At 36.8% G+C, this 19,965-nt stretch overlaps 1 protein-coding gene across 1 annotated transcript; it reads right to left on the reverse strand.

The window, feature by feature from the left end:
• Positions 1–860: 860 nt before the first annotated feature.
• On the reverse strand, positions 861–4,263 carry LOC131162225 (F-box/kelch-repeat protein At5g42350-like). The gene is made up of 2 exons (XM_058118488.1): positions 3,792–4,263; positions 861–2,923 (listed from the first exon to the last, which is right to left on the reverse strand). The coding sequence occupies exon 2, from the start codon at positions 2,871–2,873 to the stop codon at positions 1,128–1,130; it is 1,746 nt and encodes a 581-aa protein (XP_057974471.1). The 5' UTR covers positions 2,874–2,923; positions 3,792–4,263; the 3' UTR covers positions 861–1,127.
• Positions 4,264–19,965: the final 15,702 nt, after the last annotated feature.

Below are 19,965 nucleotides of genomic sequence, written 5' to 3' on the forward strand. Positions count from 1 at the left end.
CAAACAAGACCCCTAATATGAAAAGAATTTATAGGGCAATGCCACTGTGGTAAGACAAACCACATTCTTTTAACCACAGAACACCCTGCCTGAAAATGAGAACCTCGAACCTCAAACCTCAAATTGGCCTTTTTTTGAAGCTATTGGATACTGATCAAGCTTCCATTCCTTGTTCTCATGCCTTTAGCTTACAGCATTCCATGCTCTCATGTATCTACTCACTGCATTCTTACCTTGTGAAAGTGAATTTGCTATACATTTAAATAGGTTGGAATCTCTTGTACGCATTCATAAAATCGTGTTTTGTGGGCATACTGGATTGCCAAAGAATCCTTGATACTCGTCATCAAGGCTTTATTCACTCTCTCAGGAATCCTTGAGCATGCCTAATAAGAGTTAAAAGAAGTGGAGTATACTAAGTTTTGCCCTATAATCTGGCTGTTTCAATCGAAAGCAAACTCACAGCACACATGCAAGAGTCAGAGGACCTGATCCTAGAAATTGATCCATCACAAAAGCTAAAACAGAGAGGCCATTACTAGGAGTAGTTATTGTCGGTGCCCGCTGATAGGCACCAGCCACATTGCCACTGTCCATTTGACAGGACTCATGCAAGTCCCTTCACTGCCAAAGCATGGACACAGCAGCACAAAGACATGAAGGGAATTGGCAGTTCTACAAATTTCAAATAAATAAAATCTACTTGCACCCGGATAGGGCTCAGTTTTCAGCCGCCCTAAAGGGGAAAAAAAATTGGGGCAGAGAGAAATCAAGCCATCCAACTTCTGGGCCAGATACCATACACCACCACACAAACTAATCACTTGAGAAGAAGTGATACAGAATACACGAGGCTGTACTTAGCAACAAAGGGATGAATACGGAATTTTCTTAATCAACGTACGCATTACACCAGAATCTAACCAAATGAGTCATACCTTTAACAAGAACATGAATAAGCAGCCGAGAGCGCGAGCAGCTGACATGGTGCAGAACTGCAGATTGTGTACATCAAAAGAATTGAAGAATATGACAAGCTCAAGTTCCTCTTCCAAGAGGACAAGTTTTTGCAAGTGTGGATGGAAAGATACCCATAATTATCCACAGGACATGCATACCCAAGTAAGTTACAGATGCAGCACCACGATTGATTTAGTCGTACATGAAGAAGCATCCAATTCATGACCCAGATGGTTTCTCGAAATATGGCTCCAGTTTGTTCCCACATCAGATGCATCACACACAGTCAAGAAATCCAGCAGTTGACCAAATATTTTGAACATTTCAACTCCAAATATAAGGTTTCTGTCTGCTACAAATGCCGCATTCCAGTCCATTGGTGCATCAGGATGAACTGAGACCTCTGTCCAAGTAAGATACATGAGGTCTAGCTCCCACAACTTCCTAATTGCTTTGTTTCTCCTTCCTATTTGGCCATCCCCTTCACACCAGGACACAGAAAGCATGAACAACCGGTCATTACAAGACACAAGTTTTGGGTAATACTCAAGAACACGGGGAGGGGATAGAGTGCTTTGAATACCAATCCAAAACCCCCTTTCAATATCAAATCCTGCAAGTTTGTCTGTCTCAGAATAGACATAGAAAATCCCATTACAAATGACACCAGAGCATACAATTCCAAAATCTAGAGGCAGCCTTTGTATTTCTGTCCATTTATTTGACACAGAATCATAGATTTCTCCAGAATCCAGAGGCTCGTCCCACGAACCAAGACCTCCTACTGCAATAAGCACAAACCTTTTAGAGTTCTTTGTGCTTGAATGATCACTCTTTTGTCTGACAAATTTGCTCGACTTCCTATTGGGCAGCAGTGCAGCTTCATTCTCATCAAAAGAACTACGTAATTGACGCCTCAATGACATCCTGTGAGGATCTTCATAAACATCTGATACCCCGCCAACACGTGGCCTGGAAAAACGCCTATCCTGCCGATTTTGTTGACTCCGAAAAATCAAACCATCTGACTTGATCTCACAAATTCCTAAAATAGGTGCTGATCTCGCATACTTCATAGATGCAACTTTATGCCATGATTTAGTTAAAGGGCGGAATCCAAACACCCCTTTGTGAGTTTTAAATGAGCTTCTATCCACTTTCCCCGAATTGGTCAAGCTAGAACGTCCACCAACAATATAAACTTCATCCCAAATACTGGCAACAGAGAAATAAAACCTTCCTTTCAGAATATCAGCATCTATTCTATGCCATTTATCAAGAGATACATCAAATGCATGAATCTCATCAGAGCAATAACCATCTTTTACAGCACCAAACAGAAACAACCATGGACTCTGATGCAAACCTTCACGTCTCACTTGCATGAACCGGGGAGTCGTAGTCAGGTACCTCCATTTCCTGCACACAAGGCGGGCAGTCATGAGACTGGTCAGGGGAAGCCTCACCAAGCACATCTCCAGGATGTCATCTGGGAGAAATACATGCATTCTGCTGTTCTGTGGTGATTCTTCAAATTCCAACTCCCTTCTGTTATTCCTCTTCCAAAACCTGTCCCTTACCCCATACGAGAAGCAATCCACTCCTGTTTCCTCAGCCCCACCACATATTGTGTGGTATCCCTTCCCTTCTTCACTAGCACTCGACCTCCGTCTACTACTTGAATCCCCACCATCATCACTCGTGTCAGCACCAACTTTGCAGCCCCCGCCCCTCCCATACAAAACAAGACATCGCAAAGAAACCCCCCTCCCATCATCTTCTTCCTCTCCCTCATCCCTGCGGTTCTTCTTCTTCAGCTTCTGGCTAACACTTCTCACAAGACGTTTCGACACACTCAAAGCCTCAAAATCCTGACGAACAGATGCCTCCCCCGTAAGTTCTTCCGAAATCATTATGCTCTCTGGTTTTCCAAGGGAACTCAAACCCAATTGGTATCATTCATCTACTCCCAATGGTAAGAAAAAGAAAAAGGTTAGGCCAGAGATATCAGGAAGAAGTATCATACATACATAAAGCATTTCCAAACTGAAATCTAAAAGATGTTCATTTCACATTCTTGTGGATAACAGATCCAGAAACAAAACATCAAAAAAGCGGAAACAAAAGAAAATGATGAGCCTATAAATTTTTGTTTTAAAATTGAACTACGTTACTACGTTTAGCTTCTGACAAAAACTGAAGAAAGTAAACAAACATGGAATTTGAATATTGGGCCTTTTTTGTTTCGTTTTCCCAAAAACAGAAAATGAAACCCATAAAACTTGGAAGAGACTTTAACGCGGAACAGTAGTGGTTGGCCCTAGTCGATACCAAACAGGGACACAGAAGTCACTTTCAAAATTTTAATTTCCCTTACGTAGCTTTTCTGCAACCAATCGAGTATTGAGATTAACAAATTCAAGAGAAGTAAAAATAAAAAATAAAAACCAGGAAGAAAGGGGAAAAAAAGAAAGCTTCGTTTAATTACATTCAATAAGGGAAAAATGCATAATCCTCCTCCAAATTATCAATAGAACACCATCAACAACAACACTCAGAAGGACCAAAACTCAGCCATTTTAAGGCAAGTCGCCAGATCCACGCCCACAAAACAAGATCAAAGCAAGAAGACCAGTTCCAAACCGCAAATTCGCAACACTCATCCAAATCAAACCCCACTCAGATTCAACCTCCACATGACAAATAAGCTCACGATTTCAAATCCAACAGCACAGAAAATCATAACAAAATTCGAAAACACAAATTCTGGAAAATAACAACAAAAAAAAAAAAATAAAGAGAACGAAGAAGAAAAAGAAAAGCTCACAGACCTTCCCCGCAGCTCAATAGAACTTCCATCATCAGCACCGACAATGGATCAGTTTTCTTTCCGGAGGCAAAAGACTGAGCCGAGCCGAGATCAATCTCGATTCACCGTTCCCGTATAGCGCACACAAGAGTGAATCAATGTGTGAACGAGATGCAGTGCGAGTTGGATTAGGGATTAGGGTTTGTGATTCTTTTGCTTTCGCGTTTTGTCGGGAGAGAGCGGGCCGAACTCAGTAAAGTGACACAGCCACTGATCGAAAAGCGATCTCATGCTGTCTCTCTCTCACTCTCTCCCTCTCGCTCTCTCTCTCTCTCTTCTCATATGGCATTCTCTGCTACTGCCTTTTTTGTTTGTTCGATGCTCAATCTTTTTTCAATCTATAAGTTGAATTTATACGCAACGTTTCCCCACGAGCGACGTCGTCGCCGTTGGATATCACATTCGAATACCTTCCCCCACCAAAAAAAAAAAAAGATAAAAAAAAAGTGTATTCTAGTGTTAAAGAACAAAAAAATAAAATAAAAGTCAACATAATTTGAATTTTTTTAATTTAAAATTTAATTCCAACGGTATGATTATTGAATTTCCCCTCCATTTTATTACAAATTAGACATTGACAAAAATTTTAAGAGAAAGAGACAAACTTTTAATATAAATTAACAAAAAATACATATTAAAAATAATTATATCATTTTTCAATTTATTGTATTGTTTTAAAATTTCAAACTCGATTTAACTATAAAATAATGCCGATCTTAATTTTAATCTTGCATGCACTCAATGAGCCCGATATATTTTTATTTAATTTATTTTAATTTAAAATTTTAAAAATAAATACCGACAAAATTAAATAGATAATTACGAATTAATTATGAGTCAAATTATTGATTTTTTATTTAATTTAAATTTAATATAGACATAAATAGAACATTAAATGCTTAAGAAATATTTGCTTTTATGGATGCAATAAAAATAAATAATGAAGTGAGTATCTCAATCTATGTTTCTATACTATACAAATATTTCTTCACAGTTGAAATTATTTTTAAATAAATCAAAAAATATGTATATATATAAAGTTGTTTAATATATCCACTTTTCTATTTTTTGTTGCGCTCATAATTATCAAAGACTCCATATTTTTTTACATTATCAAAAAAATATCTAAAGTTTGTATAAATAAAAAAGCAAACTGAATAGTAAATACTGCAAAAAAAAAAACATGGAAAATGGTGCACGTACGATTTTGACAGGTGGACGGTGGTAAAGTAAAGTGAGCGTAAGAGCTATGTCACCGACGGTAGCACGAATCATCTATACACAAGCCTGCTTTAGGGGCTGGCTGGGGCCGTCGGGGTCCACGTGTAATGCATCCATTTGTCTGTTTTACTTGCGGAATGCACAGCAGTGAAGACGGAATCACGGGAGTTAAGGGCAATTCGGGGAGTTGAGGTGGACGGTGGATCCGCCGGTCCTCCGTGGCCGGCTGGCCGCCGACTCACTTGAAGCCGAGTTGTTTTTGAGCAGCTGGAGCTGGAGCTGGAGCTTGGAGCCAGGGGCTTGAAATTTTAATTTTTATGCTTAAATTTAAATTGATATGATTCGGTAAGTTTGAAACGTGTAGTTATATTTACCATTAAAGGTCGATTTCTTTATGATTGTAATAATAATAATAATTTATAGATTTGTAGGATATTTAAATTTTGTAAAATATTAAATGGCAATTTATAACATTTATTGCAAAAATATATTTATTTGTTAATTAATTTCTTAAAAGTGAAAACTAATTAAATATATAAAAAAGGAAATTTTGGTTGGACGGCGTGTCTTCTTGTTATTGTTTTTTTTTTTTTATAAATGTCTTATTATTAATTAAATAAAGAGAAAATTTGGATTTAATTATCATTTTTCGTTGAATATACCTTCCATTTTTCTCTTAAATAATTTCAATTGTTTCAATTTTGTGTTTACAATGCAATATGCACAATGACGAACAAAATTATTAATACCGGAAGGGATCTTAATAGTTGATTAATATAAATAAGAATTGATTTAAATTGAAATTTTATTTTGAACTCGTTTTTATGCATAGTTGTATAAGTCAATGATCATCCACTCAATTTTTTAAATTGATAAAAAAATATTCAAAGTAAAGTCGTACCTAATCTAAACATTTGAAATCACCTTATTCTTATTACTTTCTTATTTATTAATCATGGACCATTGATATATATTATATGTGTAATGCGATTGAATTATTGGTATCAATAATATTAGATATTAATTTATTTTTCAAAGTGAGTATTATAGTCCACGTGTTAGGATAATTAAACATATACTCATGGCCTTAGACTATTAAAATTTTTCTCCTTTAACAGAGCATGCATAAATCACTCCTACCAACCAGAGGCAGTTTTAGTTTTAAAATACCATGTCCCTTTGCATAAAAGAAAAGTGAAAATATTTCCATAATTTTTGTTTACAAAAAGATAAATTCAAAAAATGTAGGGTACTATTCAGGTATTTTTTTTTTTTTTTTTTATTACTAAAGGAGGGTGACACTTTCATTTATTTATTGATATACCCTTCCTTTTGGCGGATGAATACCGTGGTTACATAACACGCATTGAGAGATTACAGATAAAAAAAAAAATTTAATAGTCTTCCAAAAATAACACCAATAACCAATCAAAACATGATTACAAATTCAAATAAAGCTAAATATGAAATAAATCTAAACAGACCTATCAAAAATAAAAATAATAAAATAAACTAAAATCCAAAAATCTAAACCAACCAAATAAAAATCGAGAAGATGAACTAATGGCGAAAGAAAATGAGACCTAACTTATCCATCAAAATAATACTTTTTAGAGAATGTGATGAAAAATGTTATTTTTCGTAGATGACATTGTTTCACATTTCTCCTTCTCTACTAAAAAAATTAGTCGTACTATTACCTTTCCTATATTGATAGATTATCATGAATAATTATAGTTTAACAATTAAAAATAAAATAATTATATTTTAATACTCAGACCCAACAAGAAAGATGATAATAGTGATTCAGGGTGAATACATATTGATTGGAATTTTAATTAGATACTTGAATTGTAGTTGATATTTTTTTAAATAATTTTTTTAAAAGATTAAAAACATTGATATTTAAGATAAAAGACATTGACTTCTTATAAGATTTGGTAAAAGGACAATGATTTCTTGTAAAATTTCGTTAAATAATTCTAAAGATCTTCCTTAAAATTTGTAAAAAAGATCCTAATTTCTTCTTATATATTGTAAAAAGATAAATTTTTTAGAAGATATCTGTATTTTCTTAGTAAACTTCATAAAAAAATTGTGTCATTTTAAAATTTTTTAAAAATAATTATAAATTATTTACAATTTCAAGAGACATGTCTATCTTTTTATCATATATCGAGAAAAAAAAGATCTTTTGCCTTCATATCTAGTACATATGGGAGCGCTTTGATTTGGACCACACGACTAAATAGCATAAAGGTATGGGTTGAGGTGGCCCAAATGACATTATGACCCTTTATAAAATAAAATAGGGAAAACAATCTTAAAAAGACGTGTTAGTGGGGAGTTCTTAATTGCATTGGGAAAGTAGCTACCTATATTTGATCGCAAACGGCTACCTTTTCTTAATTAAATGAATGAAATGATCACATAGCTATAACTCACAACTTACCATACCAACTCTATTCAATATATTTCTTCCTTTTGCTTTTTGTAGTGTGAAAAAAATTCTAAAATCACTTTAGGTCTTAATAAAACCTAACTCAAAAAAATTGAGGTTTTTTGAAGTTCTGAAAAAAATTTAGGTCATTCGATGTGGTCCTTTCATATAAGGGTGAGCATATTTCGATTAAAATCGAATTAATCAAGTAAATTCGGTCGATTCGATTCGGTTAAACGTTTATTCAATTCAATTTGATTTTAATATTTATTGAATTTCGGTTTTCAGTTTTTGGCCGATTTTGTTTGAGTTCGATTAAATATAGAATTTCGATTGGCTCGAATAATGAATTTTTTTCAATCGAAATTTTTCGTTAATTAACTGAATTCATCTAACCAACTGAATGATCACCCTTACTCCCATAAACTTTTCTCATCAAATGAAAACATACCAAAAAGTGGATATGTTTTCGTTCGATGAGAAGACTTCGATTACGTTGGTCTTCTAGAAGGACCCAAATTTTTTTTCTTTTTTTTTTATTATAATAAAAAAAAATACTTGTATTAAAGGAAGGTAATTGTAAAAAAAAATACACTTCATTTCTTATTTTGAGTTTTACAAAAAAAACAAATGATTAGCTTTTAGTTTTTTTTTATTACAATATTTGTGTAAAAATATTAATAAAAATTTTTAAGACTATTTTACTTTTGAAAATAACTTTATTTTTCTTTTTGAATTTTCAAATAATTAAAAATTGTTGTCTTATTTTTATTTATAAGAAAGCTAGAAACATGTTTTTGTTTTTTTGATTTCTTATTCAATGTTGGGGAGCATAAAATTCAGTTATTGAATTTGAATTTATATTGATTTAGGCAAAATATAGTATAAAATTGTATTAAGTTTATTTCAAATTGACGCAAACCAAATCTTAACCCTTCATGCTCTAAACACTAATTTACATAATTTTTGAAAATTTCTAAAATTAATGTTTTTTAAATTATTTTGAAATATAAAAAAAATGCAATATAATTCAACACAAGTAAATAAACCATTTATTTTCTATATTTTGATAGAGATATTGAAAAACTAAAAATAAATTGGAAATTTTATAATTTTTTAAAAAAATAAAATACAAAAAATAAAAACTTATTTTCTAAAATAAAGCAAGCCCTTATTATTAAAAGTTATTTAAGAAAAAGAGTTTAACGATAGTGTTTTAAAAATATTTTGCCCCCTGTGAAATATGGGGTATTAGAAAAAGTTAATTTTGAATGTTCGATAAAAAAAGTTGTAAGGTGCTAAAAGTATTTAAAATGATTAAAAAGATATGTATTTTATGGAATATAATCAATGCATTATTATTTTTGTAATATTTGATAACAAAATTAAGGATAGTAATAAAATAAAATAATTTGTTGGAAAAAAAATAGAAAAAACTAACTCTTAGCTTTTAAAAATATTAAAATTTTAATTTTTAAAATTTACCCAAAATAGATAAAAATTTGCTTTTAAAAGTTAAAAAAGTTATTTATCATATAAGTTAAATCTAATTTTTATTTATTTTTTGTATACAAAGAAGGAGGGTTGCTTAACTTAAAAATACTAATAAATTTAGTGCACAATGCTCGTTTTTTATGCTTTTTTTTTTCCCACCTTTCAAAAATCATAATTAATTATTTATTTTGCTTTTATTTCATGCTAGCACGCTTGTAGAAATAAAATGACTTTTTGAATTTAACAGTCAAAAACTGTGTTCATATTGATAATTTTAAGAAATTCAACTATATTTTAATATACTATGAAATCTAAGAAAGTCAAAAAATAATTTGAAAAATAATTAGCGTAATTTTAGGTTGCATTTGGTTACTTTTGAGGGTGCTTTTTTCAAATGTTGAAAGCAAAATCCAAGTTTTTAACTTTATTTTTTTTATTTTAATGTGTTTTCTTATTTAAAAAGACCACCTACATTTTTTTTTCAAGACACTTTTAAAATTTGATACACATAAAAAAGTATTACCCTTTAAAATAACAAAAAATTCAATTTAGCATTTGAATAGTGTCGAGAATCTCGAATTCAAATCAAGTTGAATTAAATTGTGAATAAGTTGAGAGACGACTTGAGTCATACTCTTAACTAGAAATATTTAGACCCTATTTAGAATTTATTAAATATTAGTAAAATAAAATATCAAGAAAAGTGTATATATAATGATTTCGTAATTAAAAATTACTTATGCGTAGAATTTATTATTGGGAATTAAGAACAAATTCTCGAAACCTGTAAGAAACAAAATAGAGAAAGAATACACGCCAAAGAAAAATCAATCACACGCACAAGACAGTATTTACGTGGTTCGGCAATTTTGCCTGCGTCCATGGAGTTGCAGGAATTTCACTATTATCAGGAAGAAAATACAGAGAGTGCGGCAGCACAATGTTCTCCCTCTCGCTCTCTTGCGAAGTGTGACCGTATAACCCTAATCACCCAAAAAACAATCATTTTATATGCTCCGCACAGGGCTCCAAATGAGTTACAAAACAGGTCAAAAAAAATTTCCCGGGGGCGGCCCAAGCCGCAACACTCATGGACTAAACCTTATGATAGAAATCTCTTATTAAAGAAAGGTCGGGTCATCATCCAAATTTAATGCAACTAGGCTCCACAAAAGCCCAACATTTATCCAAATCAAACACTGTTAAAAATAAAAATAAAAATAATTAGAAACTAAATTGTTGACACTCCAATTTTAACCAGACAATTTTTGAGAAAACTTGGCGTATTAAAAACTGACTTGAATCCCAAATGGGAGCATCTGATGGAATCCCAGTGAATTTTTGAGTCATGGTGAATTTTAATTGAACCTTGGATTTCTAACCGAGACCAGATGAATTTTGAAGTCTCAGGGAAATTCGACAGAGTCCCGGTGTTTTAATCAAATACCGGTGATTTTAATTGAGTCATGGTGTCTTTTAATGGAGTTCCGACATTTTTACTGTATCTCAGCGAATTTTAATCGAGTCCCGGCATTTTAACAAGGGTTCCAGTATTTTTGCATCGGGTTCGGGTCCCCCGGTGTTTGGAAATCAAGTCTTTTTGAAACAAATGAAAAAAGAGAAATACATAAAATACAAAAGAAAAAAAATACCAAGCAAAAAAACAAACAAAATGCCACGAAATAAAAATAAAAAATGGAGTCACATTCATCATACCCACAAGAACCTACTTAATGGAATTACAACCTGGAAAGGAAAGAGTGGCATGTGCATAGTTACAATATTTGTAAGAACCTGAATTTGCATTGTACTGGGTAATTGCGTAAAAGAGGAGTAAAGTATGGAATTCTGCAGACTTCGTCGGCGAGGCCGAAATTCGTCGATGAAGGTAGTAGATTTTTCATCAACAAAATTCAGAGGTTCTTCGACGAGAAAAAGCTGAGGGGTTCAAGAAAATTTAAATATCAAAATTCGTCGACGAAATCGCTGCCTCATCGATGAAATCCCTGAAGACCTCGTCGACGAGAAGACCAATTCGTCGACGAAATCCCTCGGGTCAAAGGTCTTTATAAGGATATTTTGGGCTTGCTTCATTACTAAGTTTTGGATCTCTCTCTCTCTCTCTAGATTTCAAAGCTCTCTCTCTCTCTCTCTTCGATTCCTTCGTCGTTTGTCGCCGGATTCACAAATCCACAGTTACTGCGAGGATCAGTGAAGGATTCTCTATGTTTCTACTAAATCAGAATCTCATTTCGAAGGATTTCAAGTTTCGGGCCAAAATCGAGGTAAGACTCGGTTTTCATTTCTGATTTGGTATATGTGTAGTAGTACGAATTGTAAGTACGTTTTGTACTGCGGTTTGTAGATTTCGGAGTCTCGGTTCGTAGTTTTGAGGATCGTAGAGTTCGTAGTGGATTTCCGGTTAATGTAAGGGGATTCTGTTTATAACAATCCATTTTTGAAATCAGGATCGGTAAGCTTATAGGCTACGATCGTATGCATGTTTTGACTACTTATTTGGGGAAATCTATCTGGTAAAAATACGGGATTTTCGGGTTATAGTTTTTGGGAAAATTTGGGGATTTTGGGTATCATCTCTATTTTTGTTTGGAAAACTGTTGTTTGCATTAAAACTGTATTATTGAGGTGACCGTAATCCATATTTGCATAAACTGTATACTTGAAATTGTAAATGATATGATTTGCCGTAAAGCAAATAAGTGTGATACGTATGGATGTAGGTATTTGTTTCAGGTATTTATGAAACAGCTGTGTAGCGGCTAATTACCGTACGCTAAAATGTATAGGGACGTGAGTTCCCAAAATGATTCCAAGTTTTGTGAAATTAGCTAGTGGCGGCTAATTACCGTACGCCGAGAGTGGCTGGCTCTATATCTAGGGTGTGAAATATCACCAGTATGGTTCGACTGGTCACCGAAGGTGTGATCTACACCGTTTGTAGCAATGGATTCACAGTGGGCTTGGGTCGTCGCAGTGTAGTTGTCACATGGCAATGTAATCGGGGTGAGACTAGGTGACCTTGTGTAGTTGCGTATGTAGCAATGGATTCACTATTGGGCGTAAGTCATAGATTTTCGTAGTTGCATGTGTAGAAATGTAATCGTTGTGAGATAAGGTGACCTTGTGTAGTCGCGTATGATGCAATGGATTCACCATTGGGCCTTGATGGTCGCAGTGTAGTTGCGTATGTAGCAATGTAATTGCTATGAGACGAGGTGACCTGGTGTAGTTGCTGTAACGACCCGAATTTAAATAATAAGGAAAGGGAAATGGAAATCGGAAACAGAAGGAGTTCGTCGACGACATTGCATTTCGGAAGGGAAAAACAAAAAGGGAGAGTTTCAGGGCTTCGTCTTCGAGAAAATACCGAGAGAGGTTCTGAGGCAGCCTGAATTTCGTCGACAAATACAGGGTCTCATCGACGAAATTTGTGAAGGACTCGTCAACAAAGGTCGTGCTCGTCGACGAAATCCTGTTTTATAATAGTGAAAAATCCGGGAGAAATATCATTTGTTTGCGAAGCCTCTCTCTCTCTCTCCTCTCTCTCTCTCTCTCTACGGTTCTCTCTCCCTTCTCTCTACATTTTCGACCCCACCAGTTGTTAGATCGACGATCCGAAACTACCACGACGATCCTGGCAGAGTTCTCTACAAGTCTGTCAGGGCAGATCGTCAGGGAAACGAAGTTGGAAATCATCCCAAAGTTGAGGTAAGGCTTTTTAAGGCATATTTGGTCTTGCGCTAGTTATAAGAAATACTGTGCACATAAAAATACTGAAATTTAATACTGGGAGTTTTCAGTTTCGGAGTATTGGCCAGGGAACCCCTCAGGTGTTAAACTTGAATGCTTTTGGGTGAAAACTTTCTACCCAATATTTGAGTTTTTGGCAGTTGAGGAAAATATTGTATGTTTAGAAATACTAAATTTTAATTTTGAAATTTTTCATTTTCAGGGTGTTGAGTTAGGAACCCTGCAGGTGCGGGGTAGATTTATTAGGGGCTTTCCAGGAATCAAGTAAGGGGATAAACTAAACAAGTATTGTTTTGGAAAATGTTTATATATATAGTTATCATTTGATTTATGGAAAATGTATATGATTATATATATATGTCTTATATTTGCAAAATACTGTGAAAAGGATTGTATGTTGAATATGTGGAGAATCTACTGTGTGGCATGAGTAAAAATGTTGTGAAATGCTGTTTTTTGGGAATGTGGATGAGATGGATTTTTATGATGAAAAATCGGCGTACGGGCCGAGATGTTTTTGTATATATATATATATATATATATGAGATATGATTTGCCGGCGTACGGGCCGTGCTATATGATTTGCCAGCGTACAGGCTGTGCTATGTGATTACTGTTTGTCAGCGTACGGGTTGTGCTATGTGTAGCTGGCGTATGGGTCGAGCTATGATCAAATGTGAAATATCGGCGTACGGGCCAATGATTTTTATGATACATGTATATATGTGAAATGATATGATTGATGTAAAAATAAATGAAATGAGATATTTATGTATCACGGTTTCAGTATATGTAAATGATATCAGAACCTTGTTGGCTTGGTTTAGGCTAGCACTTGCACGGTACCGTTGCTATGTGTCCATGATCCTCGTGATCATGATATTTGTATTAACGCCGCTGTACGGAGTGGTGTGAGATTGGATGGTCGATGTGGTTATTTTTGAGAAGTGTGCTGTTATCGCCCCTGGTGTACGGACCAGTCTAGGTAGACCCATCGGACCTACAGACTAGACTATTAACTTGGCAGTGGTCGGTCAACCATTCTCAGGTCCCGCCTTCGGGCCATACAACCCAATCATGTGGGGGTAATACATGACAACAGCCAGCTAACCCACCAGGATGGTTTTTATGTTATTATTATTATGACATGAGTTGAGATATGTTATGAAAATGCAGTATGTTCTGCCATGTTAATTTATATATATATATATATATATATTTTCCCAGATTTGATGAAACAATACTAAATGTGTTATATATGATTTATGTTGAACACGAATTACTCAAGTTGCCACACACTAGTATTAGTTTATTTCCCTTACTGAGAGGTGTCTCACCCCTAAATTTCATTAACTTTTCAGGAGCCCTGGATAGGAGAGTGGAAAAAGCCCCACATAATTAGTGTTGTTTATCTGCCCTCTGCGAATAGTAAGTTTTGGTAGGGACAGTTAGATTTTGAGGGAATTGTCCCTAGATTTATTTTTGGGTTGTATATACTGAGAGTTAGTGGTTGTAGTACTCTGGTATATGTTCTGCACATTATGATGAGATGTATATGATTTTATACTTTCTGCGGCGTAGGCTTCTGCTGTATGTTTTGTTATATCCCTGGTACCCACGGGTTCAGGTGGATGGTGACCTGCTAAGCTAGATTGTGGGATATGTAGTATTAATATTATGATGTTGATAATATAAAAAAAAAATGTGAAAAAAATGAGCAGGTCGTGACAGTTGCGAACTTGTGTGACGACACGGACCGTATGTATGTATGTATGTATGGTATCGTATGAACTGATATGGTTTTTTGAAAATACTGGATCTGTATATATTTGTATGAAACTATACGAATTGTTTCAAAATGTATCGTATGTATAGTGTTATGAAGTATGTAAACGACACCGGTATGCAACACACTGATATAAATTGTTTTCTTCCTTACTGAGAGGTGTCTCACCCCGAATGTACGTACAATATTTTCAGGGCCTTCAGGTAGCGGTAAGTAGCATCCTAGTGTTGGCAAGGGGTGCCATAGCTACTGCTAGTACCTTTCAGGTACAAGTTTTGGTATCCAGGTTGTCGAGATGGTTTTTGTAAACACCTAGGGTATAGTTGTATAATGGGAATGCATGTCTTAGTTTGTATAGACTCTGGTATGATACTATTATTGTATAAAAGACCATATTCCGCTGCGTATTATGGATGAGTATGGATGATTGGGTGTATGTATGTAGGCATCCATTTACCCCATGGGGTCGGACCCCCTTTACGTATTGTATCATGAATGTTTCAATTGATACAGAGACGGGTTAGATTACTTAAACTCACACCTGGGACCCACCTGTGGGTTCAGGGCGTGACAATATTCCCTTGAGGGAATAAAGGTGTCACGCCCCGAACCCGCAGGTGGGTCCCAGGTGTGAATTTGAGTAACCTAACCAGTCTTTGTATCAATTTAAACGTACATAATACAATACAAATAGAGGGTTCGACCCCGTGGGGTGAACAGATGCCCACATACATACATACAACATCCATAATCATCCATAATATGCAGCGGAATACAGTCTTTTATACATAAACAATATCATACCAGAGGCTATACAAACTAGGATATACATTCCTATAATTACAACACATACCCCAGGTGTCCACAAAACTATCCCGACAACCTAGATACCAAAACTCGTACCTAGTAGGTACTAGCAGTAGCTACGACACCCTTGCTCCCAGATGCTAGGATGCTACTTACGGCTACATAAGGGACCTGAAAAACATTGTACGTACATTCGGGGTGAGACACCTCTCAATAAGGAAGAAAATAGGTTATATCAGTGTGTGGCATACTAGTGTTATTTTACATACTTCATAACACTATAAAATACAATACAGTTTGAAACATTTCCATACAGTTTCATACATATACATACAGTTCCACACAGTTCTAGTATTTTCAAAAAAACCATTTCAAGACATACGATACCCAAAAACATACGGTCAGTGTCATCACACTAGTTCGCAACTACACAAGGTCACCTCGTCTCACAGCAATTACTTTGCTATATACGCAACTACGCTGCGACAACTGAGGCCCAATAGTGATTACATTGCTCCATACACAACTACACAAGGTCACCCAGTCTTACATCGATTACATTGCTACATACGCAACTACAAGGCGACGAATCAGGCCCAATAGTGATTACATTGCTACATATGGTGTAGAACACACCCTTCGGTGACCAGCCGGAACATACTGGTGATATTTCACACCCCAGATATAGAGCTGGCCACTCTCGCCCATGGTAGTTAACCGATACATGGCTGTTTTACAAATCCCTGGAATCATTTTGGAACTCATGTTCCTATACATTTCAACATACGGTAATTAGCCGCCACATAACTGTTTTACAAATACCTGAAATAAATACATACACCCATACATACCACACTTATTTGGTTTACGACAAATCATATCAATTACAATTTCAAGTATACAATTTATGCAAATATGGATTACGGTCACCTCAATAATACAATTTTAATACAACCAACAATTTTCCAAACAAAATAGAGATGATACCCGAAATCCACAATTTTCCCGAAAACTGTAACCCGAAAATTCAGTATTTTTACCCGATAGATTTCCCCAAATAAGTTGCCAAAACATACATACGATCGTAGCCTACAAGCTTATCGATCCTGATTTCGAAAATAAACTGATATAAACAAAATCCCCTTACCTTAACCCGAATTCCAACTACGAACTCTACGGTCCTCAAAACTACGAACCGAGACTCCAAAACCTACAAACCACAGTACAGTATATGCTTACAATCCGTACTACTACACATATACTGAATTAGAAATGAAAATCGAGCCTTACCTCGATTTTAGCCCGAAACCTGAAATCCTTTGAAACGAGATTCCGATCCGCTAGAAACGTAGAGAATCCTTCACTGATTCTCGCAGTATCGTTGGATTTACGAACCGGGCAATTATCGGCAAAAAAAACTAGAGAGATAGAGTGTAAGGAGAGTTTTAGAGAGAGAGAGTGTGTGTTTGGGGAAACTTAGCCCCAAAGCAACCCAAAATATCCTTTATAGCACCTTTGACCCGAGTGGATTCGTTGACGAATTGAGGTCCTTGTCAACGAATTCTTCACTAGCCTCGTCGACGAATCGGCAGCCTCGTCAACGAATCAGCAGCCTCGTCGACGAGCCAGATATTTCAAATTTTCCTGGGCCTCTTGGCATTTACTCATCGACGAGCTTCTGAATTTCGTCGATGAGAAGCCTTTTACCCTCGTCGATGAATTATGGCCTCGTCGATGAAGTCTGTGCAAATTCTATTTTTTTCTCTCTTTTACATAAAAAGTCCCTCTATCATGGTTCGGGTTCTTACAAAAGGAACATAAAACTATTGGAGAATGAGGCAGTTCTAGCACCAAATTTCACCACCAGACTCCTATAAAAGGAGTCCCTGCGCAGAGCTAAAGCAGGAGAGCGGTTCACGCGAAAAAGGGGGGCTCAATCCATTCCACTATTCACTCACCGCTCACACAGGGGCACCATGCTTCACTATTCACTGGTCGCCTACAAGCAACCAAGCTCACCCTCATCTTTATTCGCCGATGCAACTGAGCTCACCCTCATCTCCATTTCCCCACGCAAACTAGCTCCAAGTAACTCCCATCTCCACCCTCTCGATTTCACCTAAGCACCACCAGATCCTGTGACTTCTCGCCCCACTGCCGCCATCCCTAACCTCTTCGTTTCTCACGCTCGCCTCACCCATCATCCACAAACCAGCACCAGACCCATGACCACTTTCATAAACCCTTCGGTGCCTCCATACCCGAGCCACCATCTTCCATCAAACCCAAGACCTCCCTCTACTGCTACCATTCTCCCAACCACCCTCATCACCGTCGTCATCACCATCACCCAATTCCATCGCAGATCACCCTCGGCATCTCCTATCTCGCTTACAGCGATCTCACATAGCAGCCTCCAAATCACCTCTTGAGCATCCTTGACCAACCTCACTTCGCTTCATAGCCTACATGACCACGATCTGCAACTCCTTCTCCGTCTGGCTCGCCACTGTGTTCCAGGCCGATCGTGGTTTGCGGCCTGCCATGATAGCTTATTGAGTGCACAAAAGCATCTTTAACAGCAACGACACCTCCGACTCACCTCCCTCATCTCCGACGATGATCCTTTTGATGCCTCCACCACCGTCGCCTTCACCAACTTCAGCCACATGGCAGGCAGTCACTCCGGCTGCCCCTCCAAAGCATGCAGAACACATATGCACTCTCTTCTTCTCCAAAGCATGGTGATGCTGTGTGTTCGTGATTGATCGCCGCAATCTTGTACCAGCTTTCGGTGTTGGGTGTTTATTGATTTTATTTCTTGCTTTTGCTAACATTCAGTTCTAGTTTTTGCCAGCCATAGGCGCGCAGCTACGGATCTCCAGTCATCCCTCTCCTTCGGCTGTGCCTTTGTCATTTCCGGCCATCTACCTACAACAGGTAACCTTTGACCACTCTCCACTCACAGCCACGAGTCTAACATATATTGAAATACACAACACTCAACCACATAACACTCACTCACACAAACACACGTTGTCAACACAGCATCTCCACAACCCACACACCCCTAGTCGCGGCCAACCACAACACCACACATGGCCATCAGCAAAACCTCTCACGGACAACAGCAGGTCGCAACCTACAAGAATAGCAGTAGCAACAGCTATTTCTCGGCACCCTTCTCAACCATGGCCGCGTAGCAACATACCTGCACACACACACACACACACACTATGACACACCCTATTCCACACACTAAAACACACACCGTTTCACAAAATTAAAAAAAAAAAAATACACACCAACCCATGCACTAACCCACGCACCCATGCATGTTTCATCCCACACTAACACACACACACACCCACAAGTAATAAAAAATATACACACACACCTACACACCCACTGCCCACACACTATTACACTCAGCCACATGCACTTCACATACACACCCACTTAAGGCATACAGATACACGCACTGTGTACACACCTGCACCCACTAACGCGCACACACACGTACACACCCAAGCATGCATGCAACACACACATGCACACACGTACAGACCCATGTATGTAACGCGTACATTCACACACTCATGACCATACTCATTCATACAAACTCACACACTCGTGCACACGCATGTCACATATTCGTACCTTTGTGCGCACACATTCATGTATGCATGCACCCTCGTATACATACGCACGCGTATGCAACCCACCTCATGCACCTAGGTGTCACCCATGACATCATCACTTCAGTTATCATTCATCCACGCAGGTATTCATGTGCATGTTCGTTCACACACCACGTATACATGCTCATTCTCTTCCATGCACACGCACACTTGTGTGTTTCGTTATCACCTCAGACATCACCATTCGTATCGTTGTTTGTTTATGCGCGCATGCATGCACACGCATGCTCATTTGCATTCACACTCATTACCTGCATCACACATCATTCATGTACGTGCTCAATCCATGCATACACACACGTTCGTACACGTGCACATCCATGCATGCACACGCATTCATACACGTGCACCTTCATGCATGCACACACATTCACGCACGTACTCACTCATACGTGCATTTCAACACACACAACCCACGCGGAAGGCAGCGCGTGTTGACTTGAATTGGTCTCGACCAAGACCTTAAACTGGTTTTCCCCCATACCGGTCAACGTTTGATCGGTTCCTCATCCCCGGAGCCGGTTCACACCGGTTTTCTCCATTTTACTTATATATTATTCATTTAGATATCCATAAAATTCACAAAAAATTCTCAAAAAAATCCAAAAAATATTTTCACACTTTGATTTCCATGGGTTTCTATTTTTTGTTATTTTGATGTTTGGAAAAAATATCGAAAAATCACAAAAATCACAAAAAATGTTTTCACACTTTAGAAAAATCACAAAAATGTTTTTAGGCCTAAAAAATCATTTTCATCTCGAACAAATTTCAAAAAAATCTCCCAAAATAGTATTTTATTACTTAGAAAAACCTACAGCTTTCAAAACCACCAGGAGAGTATTTTGTACTCTATTTTCTTGATTTTCTTTCTCAATGATTGCAACCAAGGGCATAGACTCTTCAGAGTATTGGA

The sequence above is a fragment of the Malania oleifera genome, chromosome 8 (genome assembly GCF_029873635.1).
Source record: "Malania oleifera isolate guangnan ecotype guangnan chromosome 8, ASM2987363v1, whole genome shotgun sequence".
Lineage (NCBI taxonomy): Eukaryota > Viridiplantae > Streptophyta > Magnoliopsida > Santalales > Ximeniaceae > Malania > Malania oleifera.